Below are 22,913 nucleotides of genomic sequence, written 5' to 3' on the forward strand. Positions count from 1 at the left end.
ATAATGAAATTAGTTTACAAAATGTTAATTAAAAAAAATTAAACCACACAATATAAAACAAAGTAAAAAAATAAATAAACACAATAAACTAGGAATCCTTTTTAGAATACACTGTTTGTTCAGCTTATGAGAAAATGCATTGAGAAAATCTGGATACTTCAACTATAAAAGGGTAAAGTCAGGGCTCCCCACCACTGTAAGAGGATGATGTTGGCCCCTTTAAAATGGCAGCAGGGGTAAGTGGGCTGACTTGTGATATGTCTCCTACTCACAGTTCCCCTCCGCTGCCATATTAGAGCACCAAATGCCATTGATTTAATGGTCTGCATGGAACAGGACATAAAGCTGTAACAATTTACAAAGTTGTTCTATTGAGTAGCTCTCTATTATTGGGCTGGATGGCCCCAAGTTCGGCGGATTTGCGGGATGGCGGCTGAACTTGAACTTTTTCTTAAAGGGGCAATCACTTACAAAGCAAAACCATGCCTTGTAAGTGATTGCCCCTTTAAAAAAAAGTCTGAGTTCGGCCCATATCCCTACGGTCGAGAAACTAGAGCTTGACTGAAATGTCAAAGTATTAGCAAAAGTGATGTTTTTGATACCTAATAAGTAGAACAGCATCTGCAGCTAACACCTGTTGCCTCAGTCTATCTGTTGTTAATAGAAGGACTGAGGTCCATTTCATTGCAACAGAATTCTATCAGTTCCGTCGCTTGATTACTGTACTTGTATCGTCCGTCTCTGTGTCTCATGCTTTGCTGTGTTGTTTGCAGGCTGCCTACCTCTGCCACCATCTCTCCTTCACAGACCACACCCAACCTTGGAGCTAAGAACCTGTCTGTTGCAGCCTCCACTATATCTTGTGCCATTTCAGCACAGTCTAGGTATACACTTACTTCTATGTTTTATGTTTTGTTCAATTTTATGTTATTTGTTAACACTTTGCCATTACAGGTTTTCTTTCAGTAGCAGCTCATGTTATAATGTTGTAAACTAAATCTCTAATTCTAACTGATTTTTTTTTTAAATCTAGGAAAAAAGATCTTAAGTGGATGATTTTTCAACCATTAGTGCCCCCCCCCCCCCCCCCAGGGCGGTATTATCCGTAAGACTGACTAGGCTGAAGCCTAGGGGCCCCGCAGGGACTAGGGGCCCATCAATTTTTTTGTTGAGGTAGCGTTACCTGCGCCCTAGGGCTCCAATGGTTAAAGGCACATGTGTATAAAGTATATATGGAATCAGTACAGGTACTTGTGTTGCAAACTTTGATATTCCATTTTGCTGAACTACATGTGGATTTTTTTTATTGATAGGTACAGTCTTGCTAAACCAACTGCTAAATGCTTTATCGTTTATTCCATTAAAAAAATCATCTGTTACAGCAGTTCCTCTTTATGAAGTAGTTTGTTATTGTCCATTATAAATGCAGACTACCTAGTAATTGATAAAATGAGAGGTCACAGAATTCTTTTGGAAAATTCCATGTAAGAGGAAGGACTCCATGCAATTACTGTGTAAAAATATCAATAACGCAGCCAATTAATACTGAAAATGGATTTGTCTTTCACTTAACCTTTAAGGTCAAAAGGTCAACATCGGACTTCAGTTCATCACTATTTTATTTCCTAAGCAAGAAAGGAAATAATGTTGGCAGCTACCGTTTGTCAATCCTGTTACTTTCAAAAGACTCCAAGTTATTTTCAGTTAATACATTACTTTTCCACTTGCAGGATGTATCTAAAAGAAGAGACGTGTGCAGCAGTGGGGGCTTCTCATTATAATTTCATTCTGCTATTTCAGATGTATTCAGACACAGCCCTATACTTTCCAAAGAAGATAAATGTAAACTGTGCACATAATGCCATTCATTTTCTACAGGTGTTATACCTTGTTTTTGATAACCTCCCTTGTTTCCACAGGTATTATACAATAGTGAATTTATTTCAAGGTTGACCCTATTTACTAACACTACTCTTGCACTACTGTAAATACCTTTTTAATTCCTCTGGCAGAAAGAACACTGATTACACCACAATCTACCACAGCCCCATTTGACCATATCAAACTCATTACTCATTTTCACAGTTGTACAGTGTAAAATGTTTTTTTTTTTATTTAACAAATAGATAAACAATTAAAATACTCAGCCCTATCATTATTGAGCAGTCACACAGCCAAGTGTACAGTAGATGTAACAATGTATACTTACTTGTATATGTAGAGTCAGACACATACTGTACACATATCAACAAGCATTTAACTCAATCCAGTAGTATCTGCACCAGGCAAGTGACTAAAGGTGGGTACACACTGATAGATATGTCTGCAGATCAATTGATCGGCAGATATATCTATGGACGGATCAGGCAGTGTGCTGTGCATACTCACTGCCCGATCCATTGGGGAGTGACGTCATGAACTGGGTGGGCATGTACACACGCCCGCCCAGTTTAGCTGTCAATCACCGCCGGCCGCCGCAGCATGTGTACGGGCGGCTGGCTGGTCGCCCGTACACACACAGCGATCTGCCAATATATTGGTAGATATATTGGCCATCTGCAATTCTGCAGGCCTGACGCGATATGTCTGTGAACGACGGAGTTCACAGACATATCGCCTGTACACACTGGCCGACGGACCCGCGATATATCGGCCATTCAATAGAACGGCCGATATATCGGCCAGTGTGTACCCAACTTTACACCTAATAATAGTGTCGCAATGCAGCTTTACAGTGTCATTAGCAGTGGCGGATTTTACCTATGGGCTGCAGGACTGCAGCCTCCCCAGTAAACTCTGCCACATCAGTGAGCTTAGCTGAGCCAGTTCAGTCTGTATTACTGCACTGACTCAGTGACTTCACTGTGACTGACAGTGACTTCCTATTGGAAGTCCTACCTGCCAGTCACCCGCAGGACAGGCAGTCCCATTGGGAGGTGTTTCTTTCCTCCAGGACTGCCAGACGGGGTGCAATTAGCAGAGAGCTTGTTTCCAGTAGGAAGCCACTTCCTGCCTGATCATCAGCCGAATCAGACTTCTATAGGCTACAGCAGATGCAGTCGATAGAAACCAGAGGTTTGCGCATACATCCTCAAACCAGTGCTTGCATTCATGCACCGGGACCTGGTGCCTGTCAGTGCAGGTGCTGGGACATGGGACTCTCCTCTCCGGCATGGGTAGCAGCATCCTCCCTACCTACAAAAGGTAGGAGCTGCCACTGAATATTAGTAAGAACAAATGCTGCATTGAACTATTTGTACACAACATATGTGAGTAATAGAGTGTCTTATTTGGGCCGTACATCTGTAATTCCTTGTTCTGCCAATGCCAAACTGACATTGATGATCTGCAGTCCGTCAGGGAATCGACAAAATACAGTATGTTAAAAATCCCAGACTTACCGTTCATGATAATTTTTTGGTCAGAATCGGTGAGTCGAAGATTTCCATTATGTTGAATTTCCCCTATCCCCTGTCCTATGGAAAAGGCAATTGCCCCGATAGCTGCTTGATCTATCATGCAAAACCATGTGCACTGCAGGTGGGGCAGATATAACATGTGTAGAGAGAGTTAGATTTGGGTGGGTTATATAGTTCCTGTTCAGCGTAAATACTGGCTGCTTTATTTTTACACTGCAATTTAGATTTCAGTTTGAACACACCCCACCCAAATCTAACTCTCTCTGCACATGTTATATCTGCCACACCAGCAGTGCAAATAGTTTTGCCCATTAGCGGTAAACGTTGTTTTGTAATCAACCTTGAATTAATCACAAAATACAATGAAATACAGACACCTCTTCCACATCTGTTGTGTATCCCTTCCAAAAATGAAATGGGAATCTTAATAAAAAAAATGAAACTTATAAATATTAAATACATCAAGCAAAATGGCGGCTGCAACTCAGTTATATACAGCCGTAATGCTAATGAATTAAGTAGTTTCAGCTGGAGTGGTCTACACAATTAGATAATCGGAAGTAGCTAGATAGTGCTGAATTATGAACAGACTTTAAACTACACTAAATCTAGACACAAGTGCATTTTGTGTTGCATATCCCCTACTTTATAGGTCTATGGCCCCATGACGCCTGTAGTACACATGGAACATTTACATAATAAATTATACTAAGACTAGTAATGTTATTGGACAGTTGTACTGTAGCTCCTCTTGTAGAGTATATCACTTACTAACAATGTTATACAGTTATGTACATGATAATCACTGTGAGTTAAATGCTCTGTGTAAAAGCGTCCAGTTCTATTTAGTTGCACTGTTATCGAACACTTTCTCGGATTTGCAATATGTGGTAAATATATTCATCTGTTTCAACATTGATTAGCACCAACTAGTTCCATGAAAATATATAGATGTATGACACTACTGGCAACGTACTTTGACAAAAGAGCACAGAACTCAGAGTGCTTATTATTACAGCAGGAACAATTTTTATTGCTTGTTTAAATGATAATAATGTATTTCAACACACAATCTCCCATAAGATTATTTATAAACATATAACTAAGAGAAGTTCGTTTCTAGCTAAATGAATGACACATTTCAGACACATGAAACTGTTAAAGAAGAGCAGTGCTTTTTTCTGAAAAGTGGTACCGGTACTCACCTAAACTGTGTCCTGTGGCCAGGTTAGTGTCCGCCTGGACTATTAAGTAGCTACAATGGACTAGACTAGTAACAGAAGTTCCACAAAGGAGTTATAAAATATACAAGCAAGGACTGTAGACAGTTCCAGTGAGTACCATAAAAAGCACTGATTTTGGAGAATCAATTTACTAAAAATATACATAAAAATTACTACATTTTAAATTGACATGCAGAAATCAGTAACTTGTGATATTTCAAGGTGTGTATTTGTTGTCTTGCTTGTCCAGTTTTAACTTGAGAGTGATTCTTTCACAGTGGCGCTATTGTGTAGTGTATTAATTTAGAACTAGCAATGAATGTGTAAGGTGTAGGCACAGTGGAGGTCATTTATGAAGCCTAAACATCTGATGCACAGCGCAATACCAGCTTTGGTCCAACCTTCCACCACAACTTGCACAAGGGCACCTAGTTTTTTCAGTAAAGCAACATAGGAGCATTGTAGAGGAACCGAAACGTGTAAAGCCTGGGGGGATTAAGATTTGCAGAGAGAAGTCATTGATTGCAAAGTACCGAGTATAAGAACATCTGCACCCAATTTACAATATTTAGAATTCATATTGGTTTTACAAACAGTTATTGTGTATAAGTTCATAATGCAGACATTCAGAATATTGATATGATGATATCGCAATGATCTGAATGATAGAATGTCATCACAGAGAATGTCAACAATAGAATGTCAATAGCTATTTTTTGCACAATATTATGGTTAGGCTTAAGTATACTCACTGGAAATCTGTATAGTCTACATGCCAACTGTCAACATTTGCAGTGTCGACTTACTGACAGTGTTGACATTTGACATGTCAGCCTCCCATCCATGTTAACATTTTATACCTAATCCATTTACTGCATTATGGTAAAAAAAATATAGCTGCAGTCATCAAACAACAGCACATAATATCAATCCATTCATCAGAATTCAATAGTAGTATTATTATAGCACTGGGAATATTTATAATACTGGAGATGAAAAAAGTACCCCTACAAAGCTGTATTACAGTCAAGGGGGAGCTGTATCAAGCCTTGGAAAGAAATTACCACCGTATCAGCTTCTGTCATTTTTCAAATACAGCCTGTAGAGTATTAGTTAGGAGCTGATTCATTAGTACTTTACCTCTCTCCACTTTATTTCTCTCCAATCGCCTTATATATCTCCCCAATGACATAGAAATGAAATATATTATACACCGAGTGGTCAAGTTATTATGACCACCATGCGATTTTATGCAAAGTAGCTATTCCGCAGGTAATGCTGACGTAGGATGTCTGAATCTGTTTAAGAACAGAAAGGCAAAAGGTATGCAGAGACTACTGAGGTGTATCACTCATAAAATAATTAAACAACACAATCTGACCCACTTTGACTGGGGAATGATTGTGGGCTCTCGCAGAAGTGATGTATGCATTAGCAAAATGTCTGCACTGGTGAATTGTTCGAGCGCAATTGGCACCTGTTAAAGTGTACATAGAGTGGACCATCAGACAAAAATCTGGGTCCAAGTGCAAGACCTATGGCCATAAATGGCTACTGGATGCTCAAGTGGTGCATAGTGTGAACAGACTTGCTCAGTCCCACAGATGGGCAACAGTGCATTCATTTGTTGATAATCTGAACCAGGGACCAATTTAGATGGCCTCTCAACAAACAGTATTACATTGTATGGGCCACAGAAGCAGAATAATTGTCCACATGTCATTGCTATCTGCTGAAACAGAGTGAAATGACCCCAGTTTGCTCAGGAACACAAGAATTCGACAGTAAATGATTGGAAAGGGTCATGTGGTCTGACAAATCATGTTTTTAATCACACCATACTGTTAGGGTCTCCTGCCCTGTGCTGCCACGTCGTCATGGCAACCGGGAGACAAGTGCTAGCGGAGTAACCTGAGCGCAGCTGATACTCCGGTTCAGGTCTTTTGCTGTGCAGTGGTTACAGGCTTTGTGCACGGCAGGGGATCCGGTGCTGGTTTTTGTGCTCACAGTCTGTGAGGTCTGAGTGGGGCGTGGACAGCACCTGCTATATAAACCCTCTTCTCAGGTTAAGCAGATGCTGCTGAATCTTTGTTGGTTAGTCAGTTCCTGAAAGTTAGCCAGTACTGTGTAGCTTTGTATTTGTTTGTTGCTTACTGCAAATAGGCCTTGGGATTTGGTACTACACTCTGCCAATCCAGACCTAGCAGTAAGACTGGAGTCAGTCGTTTAACTTGCTGGGGTTCTTTTGCTACTCTGTGAACTTAGCAAGTTTGCGGCTGTATTCTCAGACTTGCCTGCCAAAATCCTTTCTCACTGTGCAAGGTGTTCAGGTGTCAGTTTAGTGGCAGTAAGCTGAACCAGTGCACTGCAAGTGAGGACTAGGATTGTGGAGACTCTCCTTGTGTCTATTATTCCATCTCTGACCAAGGAGTTTACTGCCACACCCGTTGGTAACCCTTTAGGGTTTTGCTGTTGCCCTTAGCAACGGCATTTCTGGTTCTCTACGTATTAAAACACAACATCTCGCTTCTTTCCATCTGAGCATTCCTAATACTAGGGAGACACCCAGTTTCTTATCCTCTGGGCTTCTCTGTTCACTTTGTGTTGATTTTGTTACCCTATCACCTTCTGTGTACGTAATGTCATATTTCCCAGTCTGTCTGTAAGTTCATTTGTTTTGCATCCCTCTCCGTTCAGACACCAGTACATTCCTGCAGGCACTGGTGTGCATAACATATCGCCCTGGGTCAAAAAACATCAAGGCTGATGCGCTCTCGCTGAGTTTTGCTCCAATCCAGGAGACCACCGAGGAGCCATTGCCCATTGTGTCCCCATCATGTATTAAAGTGGGCATTACCCAGGACCTCTTGTCATTAGTCCTTAGAGCACAGGAGCAGGCTCCTCCAGACCTTCCGGTAGGTCTTTTGTTTGTGCCTCCTAGGTTAAGACAGCGAGTGTTTCTGGAATTCCATGCCAAGAAGTCGGCAGGTCACCCGGGTATTGCCAGAACTCGGGAGTTGCTATCTAGGGCGGTGTGGTGGCCCTCGGTGGCTAAGGATGTGGATCAGTGGGTTCAGGCATGTGACATCTGTGCCCGAAATAAGACTCCTAGAGGGGTTCCTGTTGGCCCATTACATCCACTCTCTATTCCATCTAAGCCATGGACCCACATTTCAATGGATTTTGTGGTGGACTTGCCCAAATCCTCGGGGATGACAGCCATCTGGGTTGTCGTTGACAGGTTTTCGAAGATGGCGCACTTCGTTCCACTGGTTGGGCTGCCATCGGCCAGACGCCTGTCTGAATTATTTATGCTGCATGTTGTGCGCCTCCACGGGTTGCCACTTGATGTGGTCTCTGACCGCGGATCCCAGTTTGTGGCCAAATTCTGGAGGGCATTTTGTTCCGATCTCCAGATTTCTGTCAGCTTGTCGTCAGGCTACCATCCGCAGTCTAATGGGCAGACTGAAAGGGTGAACCAGTCCTTGGAGCAGTTCCTCAGGTGTTATGTCTCCAAGTGTCAGACTGACTGGGTTGCTCATCTGTCCATGGCGGAGTTTGCCTATAACAACGCGGCTCACTCTGCTACAGGGATCTCTCCCTTCCATTGTGTGTATGGGCATCATCCTAAGGCCAATTCTTTTGACCCCCTGGACTCCATGCCTGGTGGTTCCTCTGTGGTTTCGGTCCTTAGGGGTATTTGGAGGAAAGTGAAGAAAGCCCTTGTGTCTGTGTCATTAGTGACCAAAAGGGTTTTTGATAAGCGGAAAAGACCCTGCAGCTTCAAATTAGGAGACTTCGTCTGGTTGTCTACCAAGAATTTGAAGTTGAGACAGCCATCTCATAAGTTAGGCCCCCGGTTCATCGGCCCTTATAAGATCACTAGGGTTATCAATCCGGTGGCATTTCAGTTAGATCTGCCCCGTTCTTTGGGTATCAATAAAACATTTCATTGTTCCCTTTTAAAACGGGCGATTAGTAATCCTTCTTCCAGTGGAAGACCTTCTCCTCTTCTGATACGTGGCCAGAGGGAGTTTGTTGTTGAAAGGATTCTTGACTCCAAGATGGTTCGGGGTCGGCTGTCATTTTTGGTGCACTGAAAGGGGTATGGCCCGGAGGAGCGGTCGTGGGTGCGCAGTTGTGATCTTCATGCCCCCAGACTGATACGCTCTTTCTTCTCGCAGTTCCCCGATAAACCCGGTGGTAGGGGTTCTTTGACCCCTCGTCAGAGGGGGGGTACTGTTAGGGTCTCCTGCCCTGTGCTGCCACGTCGTCATGGCAACCGGGAGACAAGTGCTAGCGGAGTAACCTGAGCGCAGCTGATACTCCGGTTCGGGTCTTTTGCTGTGCAGTGGTTACAGGCTTTGTGCACGGCAGGGGATCCGGTGCTGGTTTTTGTGCTCACAGTCTGTGAGGTCTGAGTGGGGCGTGGACAGCACCTGCTATATAAACCCTCTTCTCAGGTTAAGCAGATGCTGCTGAATCTTTGTTGGTTAGTCAGTTCCTGAAAGTTAGCCAGTACTGTGTAGCTTTGTATTTGTTTGTTGCTTACTGCAAATAGGCCTTGGGATTTGGTACTACACTCTGCCAATCCAGACCTAGCAGTAAGACTGGAGTCAGTCGTTTAACTTGCTGGGGTTCTTTTGCTACTCTGTGAACTTAGCAAGTTTGCGGCTGTATTCTCAGACTTGCCTGCCAAAATCCTTTCTCACTGTGCAAGGTGTTCAGGTGTCAGTTTAGTGGCAGTAAGCTGAACCAGTGCACTGCAAGTAAGGACTAGGATTGTGGAGACTCTCCTTGTGTCTATTATTCCATCTCTGACCAAGGAGTTTACTGCCACACCCGTTGGTAACCCTTTAGGGTTTTGCTGTTGCCCTTAGCAACGGCATTTCGGGTTCTCTACGTATTAAAACACAACATCTCGCTTCTTTCCATCTGAGCATTCCTAATACTAGGGAGACACCCAGTTTCTTATCCTCTGGGCTTCACTGTTCACTTTGTGTTGATTTTGTTACCCTAATACCTTCTGTGTACGTAATGTCATATTTCCCAGTCTGTCTGTAAGTTCATTTGTTTTGCATCCCTCTCCGTTCAGACACCAGTACATTCCTGCAGGCACTGGTGTGCATAACACATGCAGATGGTAGCATGAGGGTATGACGACTGCAGCATGGATCCATCTTGTATTTTCACAATACAAGAGAGTCTTCAGGCTGGTAGAGGTTATTGTATGAGGGATGCTTTCATATGATTGTTATAGGATTGTCTAGGTCCTTTGATTAATGTGAACAATTAGTAGAATCCATAACTAAAAGAATTTAAGCTGTATTAAGGGCAAAAGTTGGCAAAACAAAGTAGTAAACCGGTGGTTCTAATAATCTAGCCACTCAGTGTGTATTTCACATATATCGACAATCTTTCTGATGAAATTGTGATCAATCACAGAGAAATGCGTTAAGGTACTGTATTCCAGCAGAACCTGGGAACAATACAACTACCAGATACAATATTATAAATATGTCAGTGCTATAATACTAGCGTTGAAATCTGAAGAATTGACACAAAAATTAGTTTTACTGAAGGTGGAAGTAGAAAGGATAACTTTGGTGCACTTGTAGGTTGCATAAGTGTCTCCTGAGTGCAGAGATTAAGGCTACACAGGCTTGGTTTTGTGGTGTGCATTGAGTGCACTTTATAAATAACATTCCTGTAGTGTTATCTCCTTTTAGTGCTTCAAAAATGAAACACCATAACATATAAGACTATAAGCAAAACACTAGGTTACTTTGTCCAGTAAAAATCATTTTCTTTTCTGTTTTATTTGGTCCTTTTTCTGTGAGCAATCCTTGTGTTTTATTCATTAATTGCCCATATGAACAGGATTTCCCAGGATTTATTTTGGCAAAGAGTTTTTAGTTTCCTTTTTAAATCAGCAGAGACCACGCCATACATAGAACAGGTCTCCTGGGGACATATTTCCCTGAGAATGTTACTCTTAATTTAGAGTACTGGGTATCGCTGTACAAGAGGGCAAGCCAAGCTCTATAACAAATGAAGAATTCCCTTTTACATTTCTGAAGTCCTGAACAAACTAAATTCCAAGGATACTTCTATCTAACGTTTAACTCCAAAACAACGGTTATAAGTCCTGACGTTTTCCTTTTTCTCCCTGTTCAACTTTTCCTACGGGTAGACACAAATATAAGTCTCCCATGCTGCCGCCTGCCTTGGAAGCTCTTTATATTTCTCCTATATTCACTACTTCACCTCTGCTAAAGAAGAGAAACATACCCAAAAGAACTGGTGTCTCATATCTACCAAGAAAAGTGTTTCAGAGGTACAGCTACAGCAGCTGGCTGGATATTAACCAAGTCCCTTCCTTTAGTGCTGAGAGGTCAGCAACTCTTCGTCCATGGTCAGACAACGAGGATACAGAATGGAGATGGGCGTTGTCCACTTACTGTTTTAACTGCTCGCCCCGTTGTCAGACAAAGGTTAAAGGGAAATTATCACATGCTATGAGTTAGTCTTTTCTGCTATCTTGTTAGGAGACCCCTATTTTTGAAGAATCATTATTTTGATACAGTGATATACAATACTTCCTTATCCAGCCCGCTTCCTAAATGGTGAGGTCTCACATACTGTACTGTATACTGCACCGGTGGTATAACACACAGCTTCCTAATATGTGTGCAGCATATGTTTCTCTGGTCATCCACAGACATGATGTCAACTCACTGCAGAATTCTCCATGCAGAAATGTCTGGGAAATCTAAATATCAGTTTCTCTGAGAAAGAGGATGATTCTGAATGTGACCAAATGCATTTGGCATTCAACCAAGTCCTAAAATACGATTTGGTACGTGCCAAAAAGCCGGTGACATATCCTCTGAAAGTAACACATTTTGCATTATGTTATATTGTTAAAGGTGACATATTTAGACTATAACATAGATGCACAGTGTATAACTTGCACGTTTTCCTGTAAAAGTGATAATTTCCCTTTAAGAAGGAATGCAAATCAACACCTTGCAAGCACTTAAGGGTTTACAGTGGAATATACACTTCCACAATGCTTGTGTGTCGTAGTGTTTTTTTCAGATGTGAAGTTGGCAACTAAGCTTGCTTTCCTTTTGCTTATTATATTGGCTAACATTGAGCTTTTGTGCTGTTCTTTCTATCAAATAACGATCATTTCATTACAAAATTCCATATCCGCTATACACTTATGATTATTTGTTCTTTGTCACATAAGGGTAGGAATTAATTATATGTCCACCAATATCGAAGGTATAAGCTTGAAATATGTAAGTTTTATGTTGGTGTTGATATGAGGAACAATTTATAGCACCTGTGCATGTAAACAGTATTTAATTCAACAAATTGTATGTTATCCTTATACAAATTTCTCTGCGCTATGCATCTGCAAACTACAGGTTTCACAACTGTTCTGGGTCTATTATGTAGACTAGTGGTGGCCGTCCTTGGTCCTCAAGAACCCGTAGTGGGATGCAGTTAGTATGCCGGCTGTCAGGATCCTGGTGTACAGGATACCGATGCCAAAATCCTGAAAGCCGGTGAAATGCCGGTGGTCACAATCCTGACAGCAGCCCCATATCCCCACTCAGGTGCTGGGTCCACGCCCCCACCCGAGTGGGACTATAACAAATATAGCAAAGCTTGCCACCGGGCCCGAAACGTGGCAAGCGCCAGGGAACCTGCAAAGGGACTCACTGCCTTGCAACTGGGATTTCAGCTGACACATTCATCACTGACACATTTTAAAATTTTGATGATCCCTAGGTGACCTGGAAACTGTCAGGAATCCTTGAGGACCATGTTTGGCCACCACTGACATGTAAGGTTTAATCTTATACATCAGTGTATGGATTCAGGATCTCCTTCAGCTTCACACTGGTACAAGCACATGTAAAGGAAAGCTTGTGATGTGCAACAGACAAGTGTGGGCTCTTGACTTTCGACAACAAGGATTTCTGTCTTTTGTGAAAAACATTGGTATTCTAACTACTCCTTCTAGAATATTACATAAATAAAATTATAGATATTCGCTCCTGCTGAAGCAAACAAATCAATGCAATGTAATGAAATAACCTGAGTGTAGATATTTTAAATTATTGGACATGTTTACACAATTAGTAAATGCTATTATAATAGGTGACAGCAGAAAAGATACTACTAACGTAAAGAAAGTATTATGGATACATTATTGTTGTATATTATGAAAATCTGTCTCTAGTGGAAATATTCTCTCACTCGGTACAGTGAACATTGTCAGGATAACAAATACATCTGCTTTCCTTTTGAGTTGTGATAAAATGGTTGTGTTTTGTGCTGTAATAGTCATATGAAAAAGAACATTGTCCTTTAATTCAAAGATTTTACAATTAAAACTTAAGTAATCCTTACCAGGTTCTAAAATCTGTCAAATCTAAGCTCATGTGACAAATAACACATAACACATGTGAAAAAGTTTATACATACAAAGGGATGTAATGAAGTCCGAGTTCGGCGGCCACGCAGGATACCGGCCGAACTTGTACTTTTTTTTAGAGGGGCAATCATGTTCAAGGCATGGTTTAGCTGTGTACATGATTATCCCTTTAACAAAATGTTCGAGTTTGGCCGATATTCTGCATGGCCGCCAAACTTGGACATTATTACATCCCGGCCCATGATTTAGTTTAATCTTTAACAGGGTACTGTAACTTGTAATAATAATTTCCAGTAGACTGATAAACTCTGTCTCTCATAATGTATTTGAAGATTCCTCCTTACAATGTTTTTAATATTTTTTTATATCCGTATTAGCTTTTACACTACTCTCTTAAAGTTCACAGCATCTGAATGGCGTTGCAGTCTGGGGGTAAATTTATGTGGTTTGCAGATAGATATATATATATATATATATATATATATATATGGAAAAAAGAATTCTCATGGGAGCTGAACCACCTCAGATATCACATACAAATATATTTATTCATAAAATATAACAGTAAATACTGCAATATTACATAAAAACATCAATAAAACAAATGAAAAACCATATGCATTAAGTGAACAATACTGATTTGTAATCATCTGGCGAATTTGGTTTGATGGTATCCGCACTTATAAGATATACATTTTTCCACCAGAGAGTTTAGATGTATATTCAAATTCACAAACACGTAAAAACCCAGATGTATATTCAAATTCACAAACACGTAAAAACCCTACGCGTTTCGTCCATATAGGACTTCATCAGGGGTCGTGATCAACAAGTCAATATTTGAAAATTTCAAAATCCCATCCTGCCAATGCCGTGGGCATGAACAATATTCTCAAAGGTAGAATATTACAATATTCGTGCACATCACATATAGTTCACCAATATGCAATAAAAAGTATAAATGCTGTGACAATGACCTTTTGAGTATATTATTATCAACTCCAAAAATAAGAGCAATAAGATCGGCTCAAAGAAATCGGGATTATGAAAAACCCTTAGTAATGCCTCAAGATTCACTCCACAGCTGGTAGCTGTGGAGTGAATCTTGAGGCATTACTAAGGGTTTTTCATATGCCCGATTTCTTTGAGCCGATCTTATTGCTCTTATTTTTGGAGTTGATAATATTATACTCAAAAGGTCATTGTCACAGCATTTATACTTTTTATTGCATATTGGTGAACTATATGTGATGTGCACGAATATTGTAATATTCTACCTTTGAGAATATTGTTCATGCCCACGGCATTGGCAGGATGGGATTTTGAAATTTTCAAATATTGACTTGTTGATCACGACCCCTGATGAAGTCCTATATGGACGAAACGCGTTGGGTTTTTACGTGTTTGTGAATTTGAATATACATCTGGGTTTTTACGTGTTTGTGAATTTGAATATACATCTAAACTCTCTGGTGGAAAAATTGATATCTTATAAGTGCGGATACCATCAAACCAAATTCGCCAGATGATTACAAATCAGTATTGTTCACTTAATGCATATGGTTTTTCATTTGTTTTATTGATGTTTTTATGTAATATTGCAGTATTTACTGTTATATTTTATGAATAAATATATTTGTATGTGATATCTGAGGTGGTTCAGCTCCCATGAGAATTCATTTTTCCATAATTCCTTTTCTGTGCCTTATCTGACAGGAGGCATTTCTTAGTGGTGTGAGCTATATTGTACATTAGCGCAAAAAAAAAGGGTTCTTTATTCTTTGTATATATATCTATATATATATATATATAAAATGTTTTCGGAAAAATACCAGGGCCCCAAAGTTAGAGAGTCCCAGACAAATGCTGAATACAGTGGCAAGGGGCACCTCATGGATGGTGATATGCAGGGTAATGATGTTATCATACTCCTATTAGTAATAAATAACTATTACTGCCCCCATTGGTAATACAATGATACTGTTTTTAGTGTCCCATGTAAAAAAATGTTTATTAGTTCCCATGTACACAGAAAAAAATAAGTATTTCCTCCATATAGGGGAAATAAGTAGTTCCTCTCAATAATCAAAATTATATGTTGTAACTTAATAAAGGAATGATAGTGCCTCTATATTAAGGAAATTATAAGTAGTCCATCTGTTTAAAGATAGCTTTTATTTGTCACATGAGATTAACGTTATCAAATTTTGGACTTGGTGAGGACAAGATGATTGGTAATTATGTACTGATATATATATATAAAAACATTAACACAGATTTGAAAGAAGGAGCACTTTACTTTTACAATCGACTATAGATGTAGTTATATATTTGACTGAAACCATAAAGATGATTGTGAAAATACTGAGTAAATTCGATTTATGTACTTTAAATAATTCAAGTTAAATGTTTGAACAATTTGTCTTTACAGTTAATTCTGTATATTGCCATCAAATTTGTAACTATGGACAGATTTTAATTTCTGGCTCATTTCTCTGACACAACCTACAGTATGTAAAAGGGAAACCTCTGAGGTAGAATTATATCTGGAAGATCCTTGGGTGTTTGTCTGACAATCATTCAGACAAGGGAATTTTGAATATAGTTGTTTTATAATATGGGACAGAGGTTGATCACCGCCAATATTAACAGATAATGAAAAAAGCACATACCCCCACTATTTTTCATTTCTCAGCAACAAGACTTCATGCATGACAAAACCAATGAGTGAGAATAACCAATTCTTCCGATAGTTTTCATTCCTATTGTGTGGATTTTGGTAAACTGTTTCTCCTTTACCTGTGACAATATTTCATATGGAAGTCAGATAGATGATACAGAACGTACAGTACAGTCCCACTGTGGGCAAGTATCAGTGGTCTAGATTTTTGAACACAGTGTAACCGAGTTGAACTTTTGTCCTTTTCTTTAGTATTCATCAGCAAGCATCCTTCTCTTCAAGTTACCAGTCAAAAATGAGGTATTGTCAAGATCTTTTATGCCTACAGTTGTGCAAAGGAAGTGTAACCTACTAAACTAAAAAAAAAAAGTATTGTGTTCTTTCAAAGACTGTAATCACAGCTCGCTACTGGAGATGTATCAAAGCTTGGAGAGAGATAAACTACCAACCAATCAGCTTCTAGCTGTCAGTTTACAGGCTACAGGGTAATTTTAATAAGGTCCGAGTTGCCGGAGGTGCGGGACTTCGGCGAGAATGTTAACATTTTTAAAGCGGTAATCATTTACAAGACAAAACCAGGTTTGAAAAATGACAGGAGTTGATTGGTTGGTTCTTTATCTCTAAATTTATACCTCTCCCTGTATGAAGCAAACTTTAGTGCCAAATTTTCAACTTTTTGACAAAACAAAGGTTTGCCTGTAAAAAAAAGTACTTTAAATACTTTGACAAAATCACATAAAATTCTGCAATTTTGAATGATATTTTCCCATATGTATTAATTATGGTGAAGCCATAGTAATCAGTTTGTGGTAAAAGCACACATTTCTGCACATGTCCAGTTTGGAATTTTGTTTTAACATTGTGTTGTAGGAGGTATATAGGTAACATACTGTATACTATAGCTAGGGTACACAATGGCATGCCATGACACAAAATTACTTACCTACTCTATACCCTGCAATTCACCAACTAATTGGAAATGCTTCTGCAAAAATGTGTAGATTCTCCACTTTAAGGCCAACTAGAGCACAACTGAAATGCTGGTAATAGCTCTATTACAATTTGAGAGTAAACTAACACATATGAGGGGTGTGCAATAAATTTCCAGATGCACAAAGAGTATTATATTTAAATTTTTTGAAAGTATTCGGCCATGGAGTCTATACAAAGTTGCATGCGCTCAAACCACTTGGTGAGGCAGCTGGACCAGTCCAAAGAAGGTACAGTATGTCTTCTATTGTATATGCTTGATGAAGGTCTCCACTGCAGCTTACGGTGACTCAAAACAAATCCCATGCCTTTTGCACTTCATTTTTGGGAACACAAAGAAGTCACAGAGTGCCAGATCTGTACTCTGTGGTTGACGAAATACACCACTTTCCTGGACTTGTGAAGGGGAGTATTGTCATGATAGAGAAGGGCACCACCAGAGCAAGTTCCTGGACAGCGCCTGGAAATGGCTTCCAGCATTTGTGGCAAACATTGGTTGGCGTACCAGCCCCCAGTGGTGATGCAGAGCTGCACAAGTGAATCTTGCAGCTTAATTTGACTCAACACGGGATACTGCACCCGGCCTGGATTTACAGATCAATCATTTTTTCTAGTCTTGGTCACAAAAACAGCCACCATCTGCTTGGCCATGCTGCGCTCATGTCAGAACATCTGTGGCAGCGCACCTCCAACTGGGGTCCATTGAAACAACTGTTTTTTGGTCATGGGGTCAAAACTGTAGATCCAGAATTCTTTGCCAATGATGATCTCCCAGACAGAGTTTGAGTGATCATAATCAAACCTTTCCAGCATGTTGTGGCACAAAGTCACTTAAGCATCCTTCTGCTCTCGAGGGAGCTAATGGAGCTGCCTATCTCCTTCTCTAACTGGGTCACATGGCGTCCACCTCAACTATGGCCCAGTAACATTGTCATCAGTGATGGCAGACACAGGTTTTCCACAGTGCTCCTCATCTTCCAAGGACCGTCTCCCACACCGAAATTCTGCAAACCACACAAACACAGTGGTTTGGGAGTACTTCCTCCCCAAAAGCTACTTGTAGTCAGTAAAAACTCTCCTGCTGATGCAGACCATTCTTGTAGTTGTAGAAGATCATGGCTCTCCAGTGGCCTCTGTTGAGCGCCATAACAAGTTCATGAAGGAAGTGCACATGCTGACTTCTTTTATGTGCAGTGCTGCTTATACATGGCTCTGTGCTTTGACATTTCACAAGAACTTTAGCCAAAGATTAGAGTTCACAGCCTGACAGTCAGATTATGCGGTCTATTTAATTAGTGCCAGTATTTCCAACAGTCGGAAATACCAGCACATTTCGACAGGAATAGGTCAAATTTGCATTTGACTTATTCAATGCAGGTGCCATTTTTCTGACTGTCAGAAAAAACGGCACTTGTCGAAAACCACGTGGATCAGTGGATTAGCCGCGGATCCACTTGTTTTGTCAAATTAATTGCCAATTCCAACAGGATTTTGGCCCGATTTCAACAATGCTGATCTGACTTCAAAAAAAGTCAGATCAGCATTGTCGAAAAACGGGCAAAACCTGTCGGAACTGCCCAAGAATTGTATACTGCAGTCGGATCCAACATGCATTGAATACCTGCCTATGTCTACTGTGCGTATTCACTGCACATCCAAAAACTCATTGCACACAACCCCTGTATAAAAAAAGATTTTTTTATTAAAACTGGCAGCAGCAAATTGCCTGCTTAGAATTTTAATGTTATGCCTTCAGTACACTTTACTTTTGAGATATAAACAGTTTTCTAATTGAAACATAAATATACAAATATAATTTTGTTTCTATAAAGTTGCTATTAATTTTTTGTTTTACAATAGTAGTCCTTACTGTGATGGAACATTTGCTGATATAAGTTTGCTGTAATTATTAAAAAAATATATATATATTTGTGACGCCACATTCCATCAATGTATTATAAGCAGAAGATATACAGTTTGTGTATTCAAAATGCGTGACCTCATCATCTGACCACATATGACTGCATGCATACATATTTGTCACCTGCAAACTTGTTTACTTATCTAGGTATAATCATGATGAGTTAATTTTTTACGCAAAAGAAAACTTAATTATTGTGCCTTAAAAATGTGTGGCAAAGCAGTATAGCATATGTTTGGGCACCAAAATGAATTAGCTTTACCTGAATTATATAAATAAATTGTTGAAAAATAAAGATACTTGAACTTATGTACAAATCAATAAAATAAAATAAAGTTGACCAAAACAGGGGCGTAAGTGCAGGCTGAGCGATACCAGGCAGGAGCCTTCCTGTCCCCTACAGCAGGTGTTAACATGGCTCCTAGGGCAGAGCAGATTAACTCTGCAGTACCAGCAGTGGGTGAACTGCTGGAAGAGCAGCGGTCACAGTTGGATCGCACTGTGAATCACACAGGTGCTGATGTATATGCAGGTGCCCCTTCAGGGCTTGGAGCCCGGAGGCAGGTGTCTCCATTGCAAGTTAGGTGAAATGTGACCAGTAAATCTTATTGTAGCTGCTACAAGCAACTCAATAACATAGTCTTTAATGTAGACCTTAATCATTGCATTGCTCCCTAGTCATAGAGCAAGTAGTAGGGTAACTTTCAGAGAGACGCTAAATATTGCTGAAATGTGCTGGTGCCTTATCATGCTCATGATTTTTATTTGCTTTTAGTGCATCTAGCCAAAGTTATTCTTCAACAGCTGCCAAAGGTCCTGTGCCTTACGGAGGAGGGTATAACGAACCATCAATTCCTGCCCCTAAGCCCCGGGTTGTAACAACTGCGAGCATTAAACCTTCTGTTTATCAGCCAAGCCAAGGTAAGAAAAAAACATTGGCAGATACACTATAAGATGTAATTACGCCTAATATTATTGTGATTTGTCTGTTGATTTATGAGTATCAGAAAAAAGCACTAGTGACATCATAGTGAGTTTTATTGTGGTAATGCTGCATCTAATTGGTAGCTGCTGCATCAGGTAAGCAAAGTGAAGCAATAGGAAAAGTAGTGATTAATGAAGTAAAATAAAGTTCAACAACATAAATCGGAATTCACCAACAAGGTTTTATAGAAGCTTTGAACAGCACCCTTCAGCCTAGAGAGTCGAACAAGACGATCTCACCCTCTCCCTAGTCCAGCAACCCCACCCACTTGTTGAACCATCATCGTGATGTCACTTGCTAGGGGGTGAGGCTGGGACAGGATGCAATGCAGTCCTGCTATGGCCCTGGGAGACATTCAAATAATTACAACGGTGAATAAAAATGATTAAACAATGCATTCTATTTTACAGTTTGTCAGGTCCAGTTTGTTTCCAGATTATTGAAAGTAATCAAACATTCTACTGACATTACTTTTTTGGAGACTTTCCAACCTCCATTGTTTCTGTACCTGTAATAAGTGACACACATTAATGAGGTGGCACTTGTCGGGATCCCGGCACTCAGCATACCGGCACGGGAATTCCGACCACCAGGATACCGACAACTATTCTCCCTTTTGGGGTGTCCACGACACCCTTGGAGGGAGAATAACGTGCGCCACCATGCCCACAGCATAGCGAGCGCAGCGTGGTGAGCGCAACAAGCCCGCAAGGGGCTCTTTTGCGCTCACCCCGCTGCCAGCATTCCGGCAGTCAGGATCCTGGCGCCCAGCATCCCAAATGCCGGCAATTCATACTACACCCCATTAATGTGGGGTCTGAAATGCATTTGTTATATGGTGATAAGTGGAATAAATAATTCCATGACAGATTCAACAAAAGCAAATAAATTTGGTCACTGGCTTAAATAAATTTAAGAGACAAGAACGCTGATAATTTCTAGTGGTAAACCAGTCTACATATAAAAATGAGGCAGTGGCTACAACTCCAGCAGTCTCTATATTAATCTAGTTCTGCCAATGTTTCCTGTTCAGGCAATGATGGCAATTAGATTAATTCAGTTATAGTTCAATATATCAAAGAAAGGGTTTGGGTAATTATTATATTATTAATGATGTTGCTACCATTATCTCTACGTGTATACATTTAATATAGTTTCAGAAGACTTTGTTCACAAATTAGTTTGTTTGTTTAATTACCTAAAGGCATCATAAGTACAGTTGACAAATATTTTACAGATAGTTCTCTTTTTGGTCACACAACAGTATTGAGGGTCACTGTCAAGGATCTCACTCTTATCCCTGACCTTTCAGAAGGACCCTGCACTCTAACTATAGGTTAGAGTACAGTCATTCCACACACTCCCCTGCCACCACCCATGATAACATTAAAAAACGGTGTCACGGTTCCCCAAGCACCTTTATATAACAACTGCACCAAGGCTCGGCAATAACCAGACATCCATGCAGTCTGCCACAAATCTGCCTGCTTCGGAAATGTATCCCCAATTGCACAGGCTCAGCAACATAGACATTGAGGCAGTATTGTTGTGTGCCTACTATTTCAGCAATTAATAACAATTTGTACCATATTCCAGTATCACAACCTCTTCAAAACATTGGGTTCTGGGAGCATATAAACAAAGAAAAAAACTTCATTTACCTGTACAAAAAGGTGCAATGCTTATTTAGAAAAGAATGTTAACAATAAATTGTTACAAAAGTACATACAGGCAAACAGTAAAAATAAAAATGACAAACCTTACCGTTTACATGCAGCTAATCTGACCTGGGAGAAATGGTTGGAAATTACAGAGACTGCAGGTTGCAGACCTCTATGCCAAGACTACTCCAAAGTCTAAACACAGAACAGTAGGTGTCCATACCTTTTATTAGCAGAATATCACACCTTGGGTGAGGTCACATAGTCCCTGCTGATTGCTTGGATAGGTATTAGAGGCTGGGATCCTCTCTGACTTGATCATATAACTTAGAATTCAAATTCACATAATTGGGCATAACTTCTGCTGTAAAATGAAGATCTACAATATTTTCTATTTTAGCTATAAAATGACACTAAATATTGTTAGTTGGGATTGGCCTAGCTACTTCATATTTTGGAAATTATGCTTCTTAGGGATTTAAAACTCACACCCCATCTGCAAAGAGAACAGGTGTGTCTCTATGGGAAATTGAACACTCTTTGTGATTATGGAAATATTAATTTTACTCTATAGACCATATCCAATGTGATGTGCCTTTAATCTAGTGTAGTTACCAATGTGGGCTCAATACAAATGTGGCCAAATGACACCCCCTGGCTTGCTTTCCTATAGATGGAAACAAAGACAAAGGACTCTCCTGTCAGGTAACTGGCCTCCTCTTCTGAATTCACCTTTGAAATGGTCCCTTCCAGTAGACTGGACCATTTGGTTAGTACTGTGACAGTCAGATGTTAATCTGATTTCCAGCTCTAGGTCATCCTGCCCAGGATACACGGCTATGCATTCTAATGACCACATAGGCTCACCTCAGCACCTCCTAAGTGTATTAACATGCTAATGACAACCTTCTCTTTATACTGTATGTCATCTCTGACAGATTCATATGTTTTAAACGAAACATGCTGTAACTTACAAGGCCCAAATAATTTATATTCTCTCCTTAATATCTATGATTCTTCAGTCACTTACACATTTAACTGCTAAACAATGAAAACAGTAAACAAGCAATTCTAACAGTGCTCGTACATGGTATCATTCTTCTGCTTGCCCCAAACACTGAGCATCCTCATCTTTGGCAGACTTGGCCATGCCATCTACTGTAGTTGCGCATACACAGTGAAATATGGTAATCACCCAACTGCATTTACAGCCCGTCCCAGGGGCGGTTTGGGATGGAAAACCAGCCCAGGAAATTTATCAAAGCAGCCCTAATGGGGGTGCGGTCTGATGAGGGGGTGGCGTCTGTTGAAGGGGACAGAATCCCTCCTCATAGGGCATGATTGTATGCAATTGTGTTCTTCCTTGCGTCTTTTGCTGCAGTTGTGTCTGAGATCAGGGGTACATTTTTGGCACTGTAAAATTTTGTAGAAGTAGCCTGACATGGCCAGCACAAGGGGCATAACATACCTATAGCCATGGCAGCATCAGTGGATGGCAGAGTTGGTGTACTGCAGAGATGGAATAAAAGAATGAATACTGACAATGCAGTGTACTGAGTGAGCGGGCTGCTGGACATGTGGG

At 40.3% G+C, this 22,913-nt stretch overlaps 1 protein-coding gene across 3 annotated transcripts in view; it reads left to right on the forward strand.

Annotated features, from left to right (window-relative positions):
• The window catches only part of LDB3 (LIM domain binding 3), a 256,017-nt gene that overhangs the window by 172,774 nt on the left and 60,330 nt on the right, over nucleotides 1-22,913 (forward strand). For 2 of the 3 annotated variants that reach the window (XM_063958824.1, XM_063958825.1), the window contains exons 7-8: nucleotides 16,027-16,074; nucleotides 19,461-19,606. In XM_063958824.1, coding sequence (XP_063814894.1) covers nucleotides 16,027-16,074; nucleotides 19,461-19,606 — 194 coding nt within the window. The remainder of the gene's footprint in view (nucleotides 1-16,026; nucleotides 16,075-19,460; nucleotides 19,607-22,913) is intronic. The other variant, XM_063958827.1, reaches the window with a different exon arrangement.

Source organism: Pseudophryne corroboree, chromosome 3, assembly GCF_028390025.1.
Source record: "Pseudophryne corroboree isolate aPseCor3 chromosome 3, aPseCor3.hap2, whole genome shotgun sequence".
In the NCBI taxonomy this organism is placed as follows: Eukaryota; Metazoa; Chordata; class Amphibia; order Anura; family Myobatrachidae; genus Pseudophryne; species Pseudophryne corroboree.